The following is a 17966-nucleotide window of genomic DNA, read 5'->3' as shown; positions in this document are numbered from 1 at the left end:
AAAAAAAAAAAAAAAGGCAGGACGACTGGTAGCCTCCTGATCTTTCTCTGCACTAGATTTGCAGCAACTAACTAGTTCCAGGGCACGTTTGTTGGATATCGTAACTGAGCTTGCTAGCTCTGGCAAGGCCTCAAATGCAGTCATATTCTACGAAGTAAAATAAACATGGAAGTATTTCCTGCTTTCCTTGTTTTTAGTCATAGCAATTTATTTCAGACACAGGTTGACATTTTCTTTGTGCTGTACGTGCTAAGAGAATTCAAGTTGGGATCTGTGCATAGAAATCCAATCTGCTTTTATTAAACGTAGTCATGTTTAATTTTCCAAGGAATTTTTCCAATAGAGTGCTTCCTAAAACAAAAAGGGCGATTGTTTCTAGAAGGCAAAAGTAAATTAGTTTTTCCCTCTGAAATTGCCTCTTGTTTATGGATTAAATCTTCTTACCTTTAGCAGGGGTGAAGAAAGGGAAGTATTAGGAAGTAGACAGAAATAACTCCAGTAAGGCACTGTACTACCAACCAGGGCAGTGCCAAGGATTAGCTTATCTTATTTGTAGTAATATTCCTTGGGCTGTCACCTGAAATTTTATTTTTGGCACTGGAAGTTTGGTATCTTGCTTCATCTTCTCTGCCTTCAGGGTGGCTGGTCCTGCCTGCAGGATGCTTGTTGTGAATTGTGCAGCATGTAGTCAAAACTATTTGGAAACATACAGATTTTACAAAACTGATCGTATGATTTTTGTGCAGAAGCCAAGCCATGCCTCTTGCATTCTGACTGCATGTTTGTGATAAGACTGCAGTTAAATATTTGATTATCCTTTTTATTTTTTAAACGGGTACAAAACATTGATTCTGACTTAATTTGGGCTTTGTCTTTGGTTTTCCTTTTTTTTTTTTTTTTTTTTTGTCTTAAGGCCTAAGGTAAGGTGGGACTCAGTACAGAATTGTTATGGCCATGTATTTTCAAAATAAGCATTGTTTGGAATACATGTTACAGTATAGTAACGGTATTTGATGTTCACTTTAGTTTTTATGCTCATTTATTTCCTGGATGTAGGAACATAAAAAAAACAAAAGCATAGCAAGCTAGCTAAAAATTCCTTATTGCCTTTTCTGGCCCAGTTTTGCAGCACCTGAGCATTTGCAATTTTGTTTTCTGTTCCCTGGCCTGGTTCCAGGAATTCCTGGTCAAGAGACAGCCTGGGGGGGGGGGGGGGGGGGGGGGGGGAAGTGCACACCACTCCTTTCCGGGAATAGGTGAGTTGTATTGAGCAGAGAAACTAAATTTTTAAAAAGCAAATCTGTCTACTGGACTCTTTTCAAAAAGATAACACTAAGAAAGGAAAAATTCTTAAATATTTTCACTGCTGTTTTAATGACTTCATTTCTGAAGTACGTGTGTACATTTTAGGTTCTGTCAAATGTTGCTGAAGGAAAAAGTATATAAAATAGGTTATTTTTCAGTTTTTACAACTGTCTGTTTCAGTTTGTGTGTTCTTTAGTTTGTCACGTACAGCAGATTAAAATAGATAATACTACAAATGTTGATGGTTTTGATGCTTGTTCAGTTGAAGTAACACTTCTCAAGTATTCTCCTTCTGTTTCAAGCTGAATTGTTTTTTTCCCTAAGATCATCAGTCAGAGAAAATCCATAAGCCTGATGCTCTCAGCTTGGTTCTTTAAGGGCCTGTGGGGCCTGCAACGTCCTCAAGGACGTGTATGCTTTTTCAGGTGCACTGAAGAAGCACGTTTCCTGCTGGTATGTACTTTGTACTGGGGAGTTATTTATGGCAGGGGTTCCTAATATGTGGGCTGTGGGAGACTGCCAGCCTTCCGTAAGATGCTCTTGCCTAAGGTTGGTTTTCTTTGTGCTCTTCTACTGAGAAGATGTGTTCAGTGTTTTTCTTATTGTTGACTAAGGGAAGTGATGGCAGATGGAAACACTGGCCTCCAAAGTCTGAGAAACACTTCTTTAGGGAGTAGTTCATTAGTTCTTTCCAGATGTGACTTAATGTTGTGGGAAATTTAAAATTATCTGGGGTAAAAAGGGGGAATTTTTTAGATTGCTACAAGCCCCTAGGGAGGTTTTATGGCAAAGAGAACATGTAATCACAAGCTTTTTTTGGAGGGTGATGTATTGTAAGCACTCACCTCCACCCCTCCCACATCAAAGAAATGACAGCAGTAAATCAAAGCCTAGAATAGGTGCTTTCTCCTGTGCTTTATGTAAGCTTTTACTGCTGAATAGAAACCTCAGAAGGTTGCAACATCAAAAGGTTGTTTAACCTTTTCTGCATCACTGAATGGCAGACATGTGGAGGTTGAGATTATACTTATCGTCTCATCCCAGACAAAGCTACACAACCTCCTTTGCCTTTATTGTCAAAATCATTGCAGCTCAGAATATATTAATCTCAATGTACAGTACAGTTCTAGACTTGATAGAAAAGTCTTTAAAAATATCTTGGCGTTCCTGCATGAAGGACACAGAAGAGTTTTGATATATTCAAGTTGAATACAGACCTTTCTTCTTTCATGGATGAATAAAATACAGGAAGCATCAAAAGCTTTCAAAAGCATGTTTCCCATGTTCTTTAATTATATTGACATCAGTCTTATGGTATTATTTAGGAGCTTGCATGCTGAGCTATAGATAAGTGCTGCAGTGCGTGACTTGCATTTTCAAGTGGGAAGTAGCCACGCTTTTTACTAAAATAGTCATTTGTATCTAATAGCCTCTAGGATGGACTTTCCCTTTAAGCTTTGAATTTCTGTCTGTGGTCCAGGACTGTCTGTTGGCTCCAGGACTCAACCTCGGGAGCATGTCTGGTGAAACCGCCCTGCTTGAAGCAGGGTTAGCTGGAGCAGGCTGCTTGGGGCTTTGTCTAGGAGGGTTTTGAGCATCTCCAAGGACGGAGACCCCTCAGCTGCTCTAGGCAACCTGTTCCAGTGTTTGAGTACCCTCATAGGTTTCCTGTATTTCAATTTCTGTCTGTTGTGTCTTGACCTTTCATTGAGTTGGTTGTCTTCCTTGGCTATCTTCACTCTACTCATGAGGTATTCGTGCACTCTGATAAGACCTCCTCACCCTTTTTCACTCCAGGCTGAGCAGACCCAGCTTCTCACCTTCCCCTTGTATGTCAGGTGCTCTAGCCCCATATCGCCTGTGTGGCTCTGCGCTGGACTCACTCCATTATTCCCACATCCCGTGTTTGGGAGCCCAGCAGCGGATCCAGCTCTCCGGATGTGGCCTTACCAGTGCTGAGTAGAGGGACAGAATCTCCTGTCTCAGCATTGTGGCGGTGCTTGTCCTAATGCAGTCCGGGAGGCTGTTGGCCATGTTTGCCACAGGGGCACGGTGCTGGCTCATGCTCAGTTTGGTGTTCATGAGGACCCCCCACATCTTTTCCTGCAAAGTCGTCTACCAGCAGGTCAGACCCAGCCTGTTATGGAGCATGGGATTTCTCATCCCCAACTACAGGACTTTGCATTTCCCTTTGCTGAACGTTGCGATGTTCCTGTGGGCCCATTTCTCTGGCATGTTGAAGTCCCTCTGAACAGCAGCTGAAATATCAGCTGCATCGAGCACAGCTCCCAGTCTTCTACCATCTGTCAGCTTGCTGAGGGTGTGCTCTGTCCCATCATCCGGTTTAGTTCTTAGCACTTAGTAAAAGTTGGCTCCAGGTTAAAAATTGAGTTCCATTTCCCTGTTGGTCCTATTGTTTAGTGTGTACTCCTTGTCAAAATTAGATATGCAGGTGGTCAGCAGCTCTAAAACTCAGGCCAAGCTTTAATTTTCAAGCAGTTTAGTTTTTCCTTTCTTTCCCACAAAAAAGAAAAATTGTGTTTCAAAAGTTCTGTTTCAGTTTCTAAAATCAGAATTTAGGAAGAGTGATAAATCTGTTCATTTTCTTTTCATACTGTAGTAATTTTTTTAGTACCTCAGACTTGGAGGGAAGTATCTTCAGAGTGAAAGATGAAAATGTCCTTTGTGAATAAATCAATGTTCTACACCTGCATGCATTAAAAATGAATGCTGCAATTTGGCGTTAAGCTTGGGATTCTCTTGTCTTTATAGCAATTTTTCAGTGTTCGGTAGAATTTTTATTGGCAACCTTATGTCATCTTGGCTCCACTTCCATACTTTTGTTCAGGAGATGGTCATGGACACGGGATTGAGTATACTGGGACTTGGCTTCAGGTGTGTTGGGCATACCATGTTGATCTCATTATGAATTTCTTGGCTACCATTAATGCTTTTATTAGTATTCTGCTAATAAGCAATAGTCAGTAAGTATGGTTTATCTACTCAGATCAACCAGTCATTGCAAATCAACTTCTAATACCTTGCAGGTCACCAAATCCAAGTTGGAGAAGTGTTTTACTTAAGCGTTCCTCACTTTTATTATAGCAGAAGTTCCCTATGTGAGTTATTAACGATTTTTGATTTAAACTTCACCCAGTCTGCACTGAACTGTTTAAGTTGCTCAAAACAAAGTCTGTCCTTTATTTTCTGTGTCCTGTCTTGATGTCTTGTAATGTTCACTGATCAGTTAGGAATTGGTTTCTCCGATCTAGCTAAGTTCAGTTACTGAACTTCCTTTCCATGGGTTTGACTGTTAAATGAAAGGCACTATTTTCTTACTACTCAACTTAGTACTTTTATTAATTTTGTGTTGTAGACTAATCTTTTGAAATTTTGCTGAGAATATATATGGCAAAAAAAAAAAAGCTGGAATATAAAATACTGATTTTGTATGAACATCTAGCTTAAACTAGTAAAAACAGTAGTTTACTTTTTGTAAATATTTGACAGGTTACTGTGCAATTTGGTTCTTGAAATAAATCTTTTGACGTTTGTAAATGTAAAAAGTTGTGAAATCTTTATTCTACTTATTGTACATATTGTTCGGTTGCAAATCCTCAAGTCTGTTCTTTGAGAGTAGAAGTAAATATTTAAAAGCTCGGTGCATCAAAGAAGCTGTCAAGTAATATTTAGTCTTAATGGAATTCACATTCCTCAAGTGCAGTGAAAACAAAATATTCTAAAAATCTTGTGATTGTTGGTGTCAAAGCTTTTAGTGTATTACGAGTAGGTTTATTCATGATCCTGACGTGAACACCCAGAGGTGCTGGATATTCTCCATGCCATTTAATAAGATACTGATGGAAAAAGAACTTTTTAAAAGCTTTTATCTGAAGTCAGATTTATTATCCTGATCCCCGCTAGTTTTGGAAAATATGAAAGATTGTCATGATTATGCATAGGGATTGAACAGGATATTATTTCATCTGCAGCATCTATATGATGGTAGGTAAAACTAATGGCATTGTTCTGCAGTGTTAAAAGAAGTGATGTTTTCTATTTTTTTTAGTGTGCTACAGTTGTGCTGGAGTGCAATTGGATAACTGTGTAAGAGATTGAAGCTTGCTGAAGCTCAAATAGCTTCAAAAAATGTTTTAGTAACTGTTTAAACCACCTGTATTTAGGGTCCTTTCTGATATCCAAGTACACTGTGTCTCTGTGGTGGTGGTCACCAAACTAAAATTTACCTAACATGGGATTTGGTGCTGGTACCCTGTAAAAAGTAAGGAAATAAAGGAAAGTAGTTTCTAATGCTAAATGGTTAACCATTTGTCTAACTGAATAGCCAAGCTCTTCTTGAGGTGTGTTTGTTCAAAATGAAGTTATGCTGGGTTTATGACGCGACTTCTAATAGCTCGCAAAAGCAATTACATATAAGAGAAAGTGAGGTAAATAATTTGCAGTTTGCACCACAGGGGGATATGGAAAATACAATTGCCCGTGGTAGAAATCTGGCTATTAATATTGTCATTTTGACTAATGCCAATGTTTCCAGGCTGTTGATAAACATACCAGTAATGCAGGGAAGATGTCATTTGTGTCTTACCTATTTATTTCTGTGGGTAGTATGTAGGCCAGCAGTCTGGCCCTATTTAGAGGCAGTAAAGTTTGGCACTGGTTTAAACTGAGCAGGATCTTCATTTTAAACTTAGTAAAAGTAGTTTGTGTGTTATGTTTTGACAAAGACTAGGTTTTTCCATACAGGGGTGGAAAACTAGCGTGTACTAACTACATTAGCTGTTCCACTTTCTGCAGCATCCATGCAATGCTTTTTCTCTTCCATTTTTCTTTGGAAGTTTGATTCTGATAAGGTTGCACCTCAGGTAAGCATACACTGATAAACTGAAATGCAGGTAAATATTCCCCTGAAAGGCCCCTTGTTGTGGTATACTGCAACAAATAATATTTGGGAGAAAAAAAAAAAAAAAGACAACTTTGCCTTCAGCAACTTAGTTTTTCTGTAAATTCAACTTTGCATACATGGTGCAGACTGTGATAAGAACGTTGTGTTTTGGTGTTTGTTCTGGACACATGTAATACTTGAAATGTATATAATTTAACTGATGCTAACAAAATGCTATTTCCAAACTGGTAATAAACTGAATTCTGATAATGATTTAGATAAAACTGCATTCACGAAGCAATCATTAGATGAAATAAACTATGCATTGTCAGCTCTCTTGAATCTCAGAGGTCTAAGGCTTGATTGATCTTTCCCATAATTAGCCTTTGTGTAGCAAAGAGAAGAAGAAGGTGTTGCAAAGTAAGTCACTGTTCAGTAAGTGTTAATACTGAACTGTAATTCAATATTTAAGTATAAATAGATAAGTATGTCAAGATGTATTGAATTAAATGAGCTTACAATAAATATCTTGGTAGATTTCCAGTACAAAATAGTAAGGACTAAAGCCCTAGAATATTACAGGTGTTACAACATTTGCATCACCACTAATTCAGTGGCCTGGCAGACCATCATTTTACAGATTGTTACACTTATTAGAATATAAAATACCACAAAATAGCCCACCTTCTCTCTACCAGTATCAAAGTTTCACTAGCTGCGTGTTCACTTAGGAATGAAAATCCTTTTAAACAAGAACTGATGAGTCACAACAGTGAGTGGTTACCAGTTACCTAGAACTTGTGTTCTAGGTTTAAATGTGTTTGTGTGGGGGAGAAAACAAAAGTAGATTACTGTAATGTGGATAGGGGGAAAGCTTCAAAATATCAAGCTAGGTCCCACAGTGTGTGAAGCATCCTAGCTCATGGTCTCAAGTGGCAACAACATCTTGAAAGGCTTCCAGGGTGACTGAAAGTTCATGTCTGGTGTACAAAGAAAGAGGAAGCTAATTTTCATAGGGACAAACTTGCTTTATATTTCTCTAGCGGAAATTAATACAGACGTTTCCTGCTTAGGTGCTTTGCCAGTTGACTGCAGAGTACAATAGTTGGCTTTCTCGTTCATAGCTCACCTGCACAATTAGGGAGCTGGCTAGCTTAGATGAGATGTTTTTTTGCAGAATTGCAGAAACATTCGCCTGAGTTGGAAGGGACCACAAGGATCATAAAGTCCAACTCGTAAGTCCTAGATATCTCTTATACTGAACGTGTAATAAATAATACTGAAAGATATGGGCTTTCGTGTACTTTAACTGGCTTTGCTCTGGAACCCAAGCCAGATATCTGACAATTCATTTTTTTTTTATTTAGGTGTAGTCATAGCAAGATTTTGGCCTGAGGGTCTGCCAAAGCTACCATCATGTTACAGGTAGGATAGGTATTATATGAAAATGCAGAGTTTCCTCTTGTGGCTGCTTAAAGGAGAGCGGCACTTCCATGAGTGTTTTAACAGAAGACTGGCAAATAAAACTGAATGTCAGGTTCACTATTTGCTCAAGTCCTTGCAGAGGATTTTGCCGCTCTGGCCAGCTCTGATCAAGTCCAAGTGAAGGCTGATGGTGTAGAGTAACTTACTGCTCTAAATTTAAACCATACTTTAGAGTATTTCCCCCTTGAATAACCTGAAGCTCTTCTAAGAACACCACTTAATGGCTTTTAGTTGCATCTATCTCATCAATATCATCCTAGTGTGCATTAATTTGTGCTTTTGAAAAGGTTTATAGCAGGTATTTTCGCTCAATTTTTTTTCTTATTCATTTAGTGTCTCTATGTAAAACAAAATAGTTTGTATCTGTTTGTTTTGTTTTCACTCATTGAAAAATAAGTAAAAATTTGCTCCTTTGCCTCTGTCCTCCTGTTTCTTTAGAATCTGTATTTTTCAATTCACTTTCTGACTTAAACTGTTTGATCCCTCTCAAATGTTTCTTGATGAATTACTGAAAATAAAATTATTTCCTGGCAACTATGAGGGTAAAATAACCTGCATTCTGAAGTATCTGTAAAGTGTTTTCTTTAAAAATCTCTCTTTAAAAGTGTCTTTACAGATACTGAGGTTGGTTGGCAGGGCGTGCAAATCTTAGTGCTCTTTAGTTGCCTTGCAAAAAACAAAATTGTTCTTGTTGTTTTGTAGCTTCAGATAGCACCCAAAGAAGCTGCAGAATTTCTGCACAAACCTGAATTTGTTGGCCTGGAGAAACTTGGATGTAAAGTTGATTCATAATTAAAGTGCCAAGGCCACCAAGTATTGTGTGTCTCGTGACACTTTCCTTTCTAGCTTCTCTTATCAGCTCTGCTTAGTGTTGTTTGTTTCTCATTTGCCTTTCTAATTGTGAGATGCTCTTGAAAGGATTTCCATGTAGCGATTCTTCCTGGCTTGGGCCAGGGAGATGCACAAGGAGGCACAGTGTCTCTTTGCCACTGTATCTTGTTGATACAGGGACAGCAAGGAGCAAAATGTTTCAGACGTAACAGTGGGAGAAAGGAAAAGAAAGGAAGTGAAAGCATTTTTCCAGCTGTCCACTAATTCACATATTTTATGGATCTAGCTTTTGCCATCATTCCAGTGATTCCTTGAAACCTGGGGATGGCATGTGTGAAAGGAAAAGACTTCTGTCGGACTATCTGTATTGCTTTTGTTGCTACTTTTCTTGGAAACAGGGAAACTCTATTTCATCACAAGCACCACAAATAGCTACATCTAATGGGCCATGTCAACAAAATTTGGAGTTTAAGCTCATCACTTGTGAAAGATCTTAATCTTGCTTGAATAACTTAGATTAGTTTTTATATATTTGAAACAAAGAATTACTGTAAATTTTAAGAGGAATACAGATCACAGTGTTGGGATCTGTGCCGTCATCACATCATCCGTCAAGTATAGATGAGATGGACTTCAGTTAATTGTGACATGCTAAACTGCAGATCAGAAAGAAAAACTGGACTGTCTACTATGCTGTATTAAAATATCAGCATGCAAGATGATGTTCTAATACAGTTATCCCCAGATCATGGCACATCTGCAGAGACCTTTTCTTCTGAGTATGGAGCTTAGGAGGAATGGTGTGGAAGTAAATCTACATTAAGTATGTGTCCAGAAAAGGTCATATTTTACAGAAACTTGCATATCTGCTCTCGTGTCAGAACATTTGTTCTAACTAGTGTGTTACCAAAATGTACATGATTCCATCATATTTCTGTACTTCCTCTTTCAAGGTTCAGGCAATGTCACAGCGCTTTATGCAGCCATTTCCCCAACTGCCTGCGTGCACAAGAAACCTTGCAGACAACAGTAGGTGTCCATACTGGAAAGAAGGATCAGAAAAGCAGGATCCAACAAGTGGTATAGGCAGGGCTTGGTCAGAAAATGTACTGGTGGACCTAAAGTCATTTTGTATAGTTAAGGCATACCAGACTTTGCTTCTTAAACTGCACTTGCTAAAAAGAAATGCACCAGGAAATATTCTGTAGCAGCAGTACAAAACAACAGATCCCGTGACCGTGACATCTCCCATAGGAAATGTGTTAATTAAATCATGGGATTTTCCAAATGCCACAGAAGGAGTTTTTTGGGGGATGGGAGTTGTTCTGTGGGTTTTGTTGGTGTTTTTTTTTTTTTCACTGGTTGCCTCTGAAGTGCTGTGCTTTAGTTCTTCATTAAATTCTTCATTAAATTAGTGGTTTAATGGCGTGTGTTCCTATGGCTTACAATTGCATGAAGCAATTCACTTTGTTTATAGTACCTAATATTGAGGCGGTTGTTTTTCAGATTATGAAAGTTTACAGGGAAATTAACCGATAACTATATATTTGAATTACTTTATGTGCTTTTATGTATTTCTATGAAACAGGTGTAAACAATTTTAGCAGCTTTTGAAGTCGCATTTATTCTTCATTCCAAGCTTGCTCCTGCCACTGCCATATGGCGGGCTGAAATAATCTTGTCAACAAAACTTAATTCAAATGCTCCATGTAAGTCTTGGTGTGTTTGCCTAGCATTTAAAATCTTACTAATGTCCTTTAAGTGGACAAGAATTTCACTCTATTTCCACAAAGAATTGTATGTACGTTCATGAGATTTTATGAAGTGTGCAATTTTGCTTCTCCTTTACTGGCTAGCAATTGGAGGAAATGTAAAGACTTTTCTTTAGAAATAGTCTGCTTTGTAACGTTTAGAGGGATTCAGCTTTTTATGATTTATAGATCAGATCTGCCTTTAAAATACTGTGGATTTCATCGGGTCTAGGACGGTTGGGTGAAAATTTGCATGCTGCACTGTTGTTTGCACAGGGAGATGGCTGACATTTACCTACAGAGTGGTGCTGAGTGAAGTGTAAAAGAGCAGGTACTTGGGACACTTGAAAATCCAGGCACAGGTGAGCTTGTATGATCTCATGGTTTGGTGATTAGGGTATGATAAGGAAGTCAGTATGCTTCAGAAAATTGAAATGAGTTTTTTTCTACTTCAGAGTTACATCTTTCTGAGATCCTGAAATTGTTTTTTCTCTCCACCAATTGAAAAATTGGAAACTGAGGGCATTTTTGCCATGGAGACCTGTTGTAATGTATCCAGTTAGATGGGAGCAACGTATTCTACATGTGAAAGATTTCTTCAACTGTGTGCCACTATTCATGTAGATTAAATGATAATAGCTTATCAGTATCTGTTATCCTAATATCCTAAAGTGATGAGCAGCTCTGTTTGGTGTGCAGTTTTAACAATGGTGTTGACTGTTTTATGGAGATCAAATAGTGTCTTGCTGAAGCACCCAGACATTTGCCAAACCTGCCTCCACGAACGCAAAGTATTTGTATGAAGGAACTTTGACTTACAGCCTGGATCCACAAGGTTACAACTGATGTGGAGAACTCATTGCCGGCAAATCTGTACTTACTGTATAGTCTGTTTATGACTCTGCGAAGGCATTTAGCAAAAAAGTAGGAGAGAATGTTGTACAACAAAACACACCTACAGCCTGACCAGCAGAGATTTTTAGCTGAGTTTTCAGCTGTACTTAATGCGTTATTAACTTTTTAGTAGAGTTCGTGATTACTTTATTTGGAGAGCAAATATAATTTTGAATCTAAGATTGTTGCTTCCAATTACACCCAAATTAGTAGTTCAAGTGAAGAGTCAGGAAATGTCCTTCAGTGCTCCCATTGATTCCTGAACCATGAGTTAAATCTCTACTAAAAATACTTGGAAGATCTGGGATCTTTCAAGGTCAGTTACCTTCCCAGGATCTACCCACAGTACTGATGACCCTCGTATACCCAATTTTAGTTAATGGGCTAAAATGATTTTCAGATGGAAGGAGCTAAAATAAAAAATGAAGACAACTTAACTGGTTAATCTGCTGGACTCCATCACATTGTTGTTTTTTTTTTGTTGTTGTTGTTGTTGTATTGTTTTTTACTGTGAAAAATTTTAGGGGCATTTTCAGGTTAACCTTGTAACAGGCCGAACAGCTGCCAGGGTCCTCCTGTCGTCTTCTTATTGTCATCAGTTGAACACTAACCCCTCATCTTTTGAAATAATACGCTTTATTTAAATTTAGGTAAGAATAGCATGAAGGTGAATCTTAAGCTAGTCTCAGATTGACGTATATATTTATTTTAAATCAGAGATAAGCTGTGTGAATATTTGGTATTTTTGTGTGAAGTTGTACATGTATTAAGGTATAATCCTGTTAACTGTCTCTGTTCAGCATTACATAAAGTCTTTTGCTGGTCTTTGCTTTCTGCATTGCTGACCCTGCTTGAAAGAATAAAAGCTAAGTAATGCTTCTTCACTGATGTGCCAATGGAACTTGGTTTCAGTACACTGAGCTTTATACTATTAATAGAAGCAGATAATGCTAAGATTTATTCATGGTTTCTTGCCTATATCCTTAATGGACTTGAGTAAGCTTAAGTAATAGAACTCAAAAAAAAAAAAAAGGCAAATATAGTTTATTGTACTGGCAGCGGCATCAAATTCCTTTCTTTGAATTACCCTGGTGTCATTCAGTAAATGATCTCATGTGAAGTATCTGAGAAGTAAAATAATTGTTGGTTCAAAGTGTATGGCATTGTAGGTTAGGATTACCAGACATTAAAATGTTGTGGTTTGATTTCTAAGTGCATGGCATTTGTGACTTAGTGCTGTTCTTTTTCTGCTTTGTGAAAGTGAGTTAGTTTCCTTGCGGTCTTACTGAATACTGCATTTTACTTCTTGTATTGCCCTGGTACCTCACTGCACAATATAGCCTTTCCTCCCTGATAAACTTTGCACTTGGACTGGGAATGTGTTGGAGTTTTTCAGTTTTTGTCAACTTACTGAATTGGGTTAGTAAAGTCCATTTGATTTTGATTCTCTGTTAACATGCTGGAAAATAAAAATGTTCTGAGTTAGCAGACAACTAAAATTAAGTTAGATGTGTTGTTGTACTTTGCAGTGAATTTATCACTTCCAAATAAAAACCAGATCCAGTTAAGCTGTAAATTCTATCGAATCTTTCTTTAGGGATGCCAGTTCTGGGCTGTGACATCAAGCTAGTTTATGGGGTGATAACACAATACTCCAGGGGCATGAAACCTTTAAAAATTGACAGTAGTGCAGGAGAATTCTGTTTAAAGAGCTCTGTCTTCTGTGCTTCCTAGCTTGAGAAGTAATTTCTCAGAAGACTGTTTTAACTAAGTCAGGATAAAGATCAGCTTATACTGTGAAATTAAAAAAAAATAAATGCTTATTCAAACTAATACCTTTGTCAGGTTGACTTAGATTGTCAGGCTGGGCCTGTGTAGGAGGAAGGAGAAGCTGAAGGATTTATTCTTGATGTTCAAAGATTCATGCATTGAATTCCCATTAGCCCTTTACGCAATCATCTATGAAGTCAGGCACTTAGCTGTATTAGGAGTAATCTTTGTGTTGCTTTGATGTTTGGAATGTCCTTCTTAATGAAAAATTAATCAACACTCTACAATTTGATTTACTGCTTGGGAATATCTCACACTCTTGCATTTCCAGGAGTTGCTTGCTCTTGCTTGGCACAATAGTCAGTAAATCACTTGTGTGCGCTGTACATTCAAGTGTACCAAAAAGGTAAAAATGTCATCCAATAAAATAATAAAAGATACTGGGTTCCGTTCTTGGCGCAGAAAGATGTTGGAATATGGGAACATCTTTACTGCTTTACTTCCTTCTGCAATAATCTGACGTGCTAAAAGAATCCTAGCTCGTCTGCAGGAGTGGTCTGAGCTTTTAGTATGGTGGTCCCCTTGTATTGCAACAAGCCACATGAGAGATCTGGGACTTGTTTGGTGGGATAATTAGTGTAGTTTTTTCAGAATAACCCACATTCTAACTCCAGGTCCATGCTGCAAGGATCCGACATGTCAGAGAAATTGTATGTGCGCTCCCGCTGAAATCAGTGATAGTTTAGCACAAGCTGTGACTAGGCCATTGATGTTTCTTAAGAATGGCTGCCATTTTTCCCTTCCTTTAATTTGTATTCATATGTTATTTAAGTGGCTCTTTCAAATTAAGTAAAATAAAAATTTGCATATTAAAGGAGATAAGAAAAGCAAACTTTTACCTTTGAATTTTTTGTTTAGTTCTGTAACTTCGGCCTTCAATAGCTTCTGAACATAATACCTTTGTTTTTTTTCATAAGCAAGAATTAGTAATGATTTAGGGTCCTTTTCAACTAGTTCTAGTGTAAAGTTATGGGACATCAGAAGTTCTTGTTGAAGCCTCTTATTTCACTTACATTTTACTTCTTGACTACTCAGCTATTCTGTGGTTAATAATCTGAGTTCAAATTCAAGCTTTTCTTTATATATATATATATATAAATAATTTATTTATTTTGCCAAGAAAGCCATTCATGCCACATAAGTAACTTTTAAAAGCATAGCTGCTCCAGGTTTTCAAGGTATTACAAGATTTCTATACACACATTTAAACAATTTATGTTGAAACTTTGTTCTTCACATATGTGTTGCACTTATGACAGAGGAATAATCACATAGAAGTGAACCAATGAAAGAAATGTTAGGGTGTATATTTTTGGTTAAGTTTGAGATTTAAATTTTATTTTAGACTTAACAGCCACGTCTGTACTAGTAAAGAATATATGTCCAGAGCTATTGGCAGCAAGGCTAACTGGAAAGGAAGAGGCTATGTCTACATAATGAAACTCTCATATTGTCAAGAATGGTGTGGCTGCATCCTGCTGCTCAGGGCAGTGACACTTTGGCTATGCTGACTCCCAGACTGCTCCTGGTAACTGTCTGATGGTAGCTTGTTAAGCAGCAGTCAACCTTAGAGACTTGAAACACCAGTGCCCAGGAGGACTTTGGGGCAGTATTTACTGTACTATATAGACAAAGATGTCGTAGATGCAGAAAAGAAGCTTCCGTCTCATTTGTAAAGTTGTGAGAACTCATGAGTTGACATAAAGACTATTTAGTAGATAAAGCAAAAACTGCATGCAAGCAAAGCAAAACAAGGAATTAATTTGCTGTTTCCTGTTGGGAGACAAATGTCTAGGCAGGAACATGGGGCTCCATCACATGTAACATTTACTTGGGAACACAAACATCATAACTCTTATCATCCCACCCCCCTGCTGTCCTTTTCCCCCAACTTTTATTGCTGAGCATGATGCCATATGGTATGGGATATCCCTTTGGGCCAGTTTGGTTCAGCGGTCTTGGCTGCTGGCAGGGTAACACGAGAAGCTGGACGGTCCTGGAGTCAGTGTAAGCATTGCCCTGCAACAACTGAAACATGTGTTATCACTGCTATTTTCATCACAAATCCAAAGTGAAGCCCCATATAAGTGTTAACATTCTTCACAGTAGCTATCCCAGCCAAAACGAGGACATACACTTAAAGGATGTATACATATATGCATCGTTACAGCATAAAACTGATTTTAATTGTAAATTGGTTACACATTTAAACATTTAATTTACTCCACACTGGCCTAGTGATGATGTTAAAGTAGCTGATGCATGGTATCTCCGTGCAGATCAAGAGATCATGAAATGTATTCTCTACCTGAAGTATTTTTCATATGGTAGATGGGAATTAATAAAACTGTAGACTAAGGGATGAACATTTTACAATCCAAGTCCCTAAAAAAAAAAATTGGTCCTTTTGTTTTTATGCAAGTGTTTTTCTGCAGTGAGTTGTGCTTTTTTTTTTTTGCAGTGACTTGAAAGTTTAAAATTACTAATTAAGATATAGATGGGGGTTTTCACGAACGAATAGGAAGATTTCTCTCATCTACTTTTCTTTACTTGCAGACACAGCTTTCATTAAAGAGCAAGGAATTCTGAGCTGACAAGCTGAGTTCTTTTCTGGCAGTCTAAGGTTCCCTAAACTTGCTGTGTGTCTCAGGAAATCATTACTGCTTGTATTTCAGAGAACACAGGGCTTCTTTCTAGAAACAAAGACAAAGACATTTTTTTTCTGCAAATAAAAAAAACATATTATGGCTGGCTAGTGTTAAAAATGAGATTGTACTTGTCGTATAAAAAACATCTCAAGTTTGATTTTTATTAGTGGTAAAATGAGTAGTGACCACTTGGTAAATAACTAATTTGACTGAGAATCTTAAACCATTCTTCTTTGTTCAGTTATAAAACTAAAAAGAATAGCAATTTTCATGGATTCTATTTTTTTTTTTTTTTTTGCCTTGGGGAAAGTGGTATTTGGTGCAGTTGATGAATTTGGACAATTGACTTAGATTTGTCTTTTAGTGGTCTTGATTGTACAGAGAAATTAGGGGGAAGGTAAGTAAGGGGTCATGTGTTGATGGCTCTGTGTGCACTGATGATTAGACACCTGATTAGTTAATTCAGTCTGTGAGTCATCTTACTGCAGAAATACAAAGTGAACTGAAGTGACTTTTTTCCCCCCATAGTGTGCTGGAGAAGAGAATTGGGTGGACAGTCGGACTATTTATGTGGGGCATCGTGAACCACCTCCCGGCACTGAAGCATACATTCCACAGAGATTTCCAGATAACAGGATAGTCTCATCAAAGGTATCGTGTTGTAAAAGTGTTCTTTAACTCATTTACATAAATCAGCTTCAGTTATGGTACATGTGTTCATTTATTTCCCCCAAGGTTTCCTTCTTATACTTCCTATATTTCTCCTATACCATGACTGGCAAAGGTAAAATGAGTGTGTCTCAGATTTCTTCTACAAAAACTAATTGCCAGATTGCCTCTGGATGAGTAATTTTATTCCTGTTCATGTTGTTGTTTAATGTTTTACGTAGCAAAGTCTTAGAACGATGCTGTGTTTTTTCACAAAGGAGTGAGCAAGTCATTTTCATTTGGGGTGATGCTGGAGTAAAAAACATCTTCCCAGGGTATGACCATATCCTTGGTAATCTAGAGCACCACCTCAAAGTACTAGAAATACTATGATCAGAGAAAGTGATCTCCACAATAACAGACCTGTTCCCTTCAAAAGCTCAGACTGACAGAAACCTTTTGAAATCGATTTTGTTACCCATCTATAAGTGAATCATTCTTGGTAGTTATGATGCATTTATGCCCTTTAGAAACCTTCCAGTTGCCCTTCACTCTAACTAGTTAACTTGCTCCTTCTGCTTCAGCAGTTTTCTGCGAACATCTCAGATGCTGGTTTATACTGACTGGGTTGCTTTAGCAAAGGTCTGTTCCTCCAGTGGCGTAGAAAACTGAATACTTGCAGCTTTCTGTATGGCGAACTCCCCAAGAACTTCATGTTTTTCATGTGCTCAGATCTTAATCTTCATGAATGTACACCTGCAACCCAGTTAGGAAATAGCTCTTTTACTGGGAAAAATTCTGTTTAAACAGTGGCTTAGATCCACAGGATAACTTTAAGAAGCTTACTAGACTAGCTTTGTAATCTCAAGGGGCTGAAGGCTCTCATACCTTAGTGGATCTGAACACTTGCCTTCCATTAATGTATGGTGAAGCTGTAATAAAACCTGTACTTCTCTCAAACAGTCTCATTTCTTAACATGATTTTTTGTATTTTATTGCCTTCCTTGACTACAGTTTTTCCTACCTTCTTACTTCATTCAAAGACACTGTGTCTAGACAAACAGCCTAGTGTCTAGGCATCTTCAATTAGATAGACTATTCAAAAGGCAATGAAGTAAAAAATCTAAGTGGAGTATGACCAAACTAGTACAAGGGGAAATCCTGTGCTCCACATGTCAATTTGTATTACCTCTTAGATTATTGAAGACTAAACACAGTTTTCGCAGATCTTTGTACTTGTGTGACACTTTGCGTATGTTTCGTCTCCTACATGTCATCTGGGATATGCATAAATAAAGCAGTAAGTTACTGCCAACATTTTTTTTGAAATATAAAGATTCTACTACATTCTGGAAGATGTCAAACATCTTTTTTGATAGTAAAATTGGAAGATTCAAGTTACCATGGTTTGCAGTATGGTTTGAAGTATGGTTTAGCGTGCAATTGAGCTAAGGATCCTTGCCAGCCATTATTAAATATGTAGGATTTCAGCTAGTTATCTATATTTCAGCTATTTATCTATATTTCTCAAACTTCTTGTTTGTTTATTAAAGTTGTTGCACTTTAAATAAATAATCTAAGCCTTCATTGTAAAAGTAAACAGTGGTGATTATTTCAGGAGGGAATAATTTATATAAATCCTTTATAATCTTGTACAGTTCCTTAGACTGC

At 37.7% G+C, this 17966-nt stretch overlaps 1 protein-coding gene across 5 annotated transcripts in view; it reads left to right on the top strand.

Moving 5' to 3' along the window:
• The window catches only part of ATP11A (ATPase phospholipid transporting 11A), a 128311-nt gene that overhangs the window by 44882 nt on the left and 65463 nt on the right, over positions 1-17966 (top strand). For 4 of the 5 annotated variants that reach the window (XM_066990518.1, XM_013197443.3, XM_066990520.1 and 1 more), the window contains exon 2: positions 16176-16298. In XM_066990518.1, the coding sequence (XP_066846619.1) occupies positions 16176-16298 (123 nt within the window). Of the gene's footprint in view, positions 1-7388; positions 7444-7575; positions 7634-16175; positions 16299-17966 lie in introns of those variants that run through there. The other variant, XM_066990519.1, reaches the window with a different exon arrangement.

The sequence above is a fragment of the Anser cygnoides genome, chromosome 1 (assembly GCF_040182565.1).
Source record: "Anser cygnoides isolate HZ-2024a breed goose chromosome 1, Taihu_goose_T2T_genome, whole genome shotgun sequence".
In the NCBI taxonomy this organism is placed as follows: Eukaryota; Metazoa; Chordata; class Aves; order Anseriformes; family Anatidae; genus Anser; species Anser cygnoides.
The sequence above is the reverse complement of the archived record's forward strand: the minus strand, read 5'-3'. Positions and strand labels throughout refer to the sequence as shown.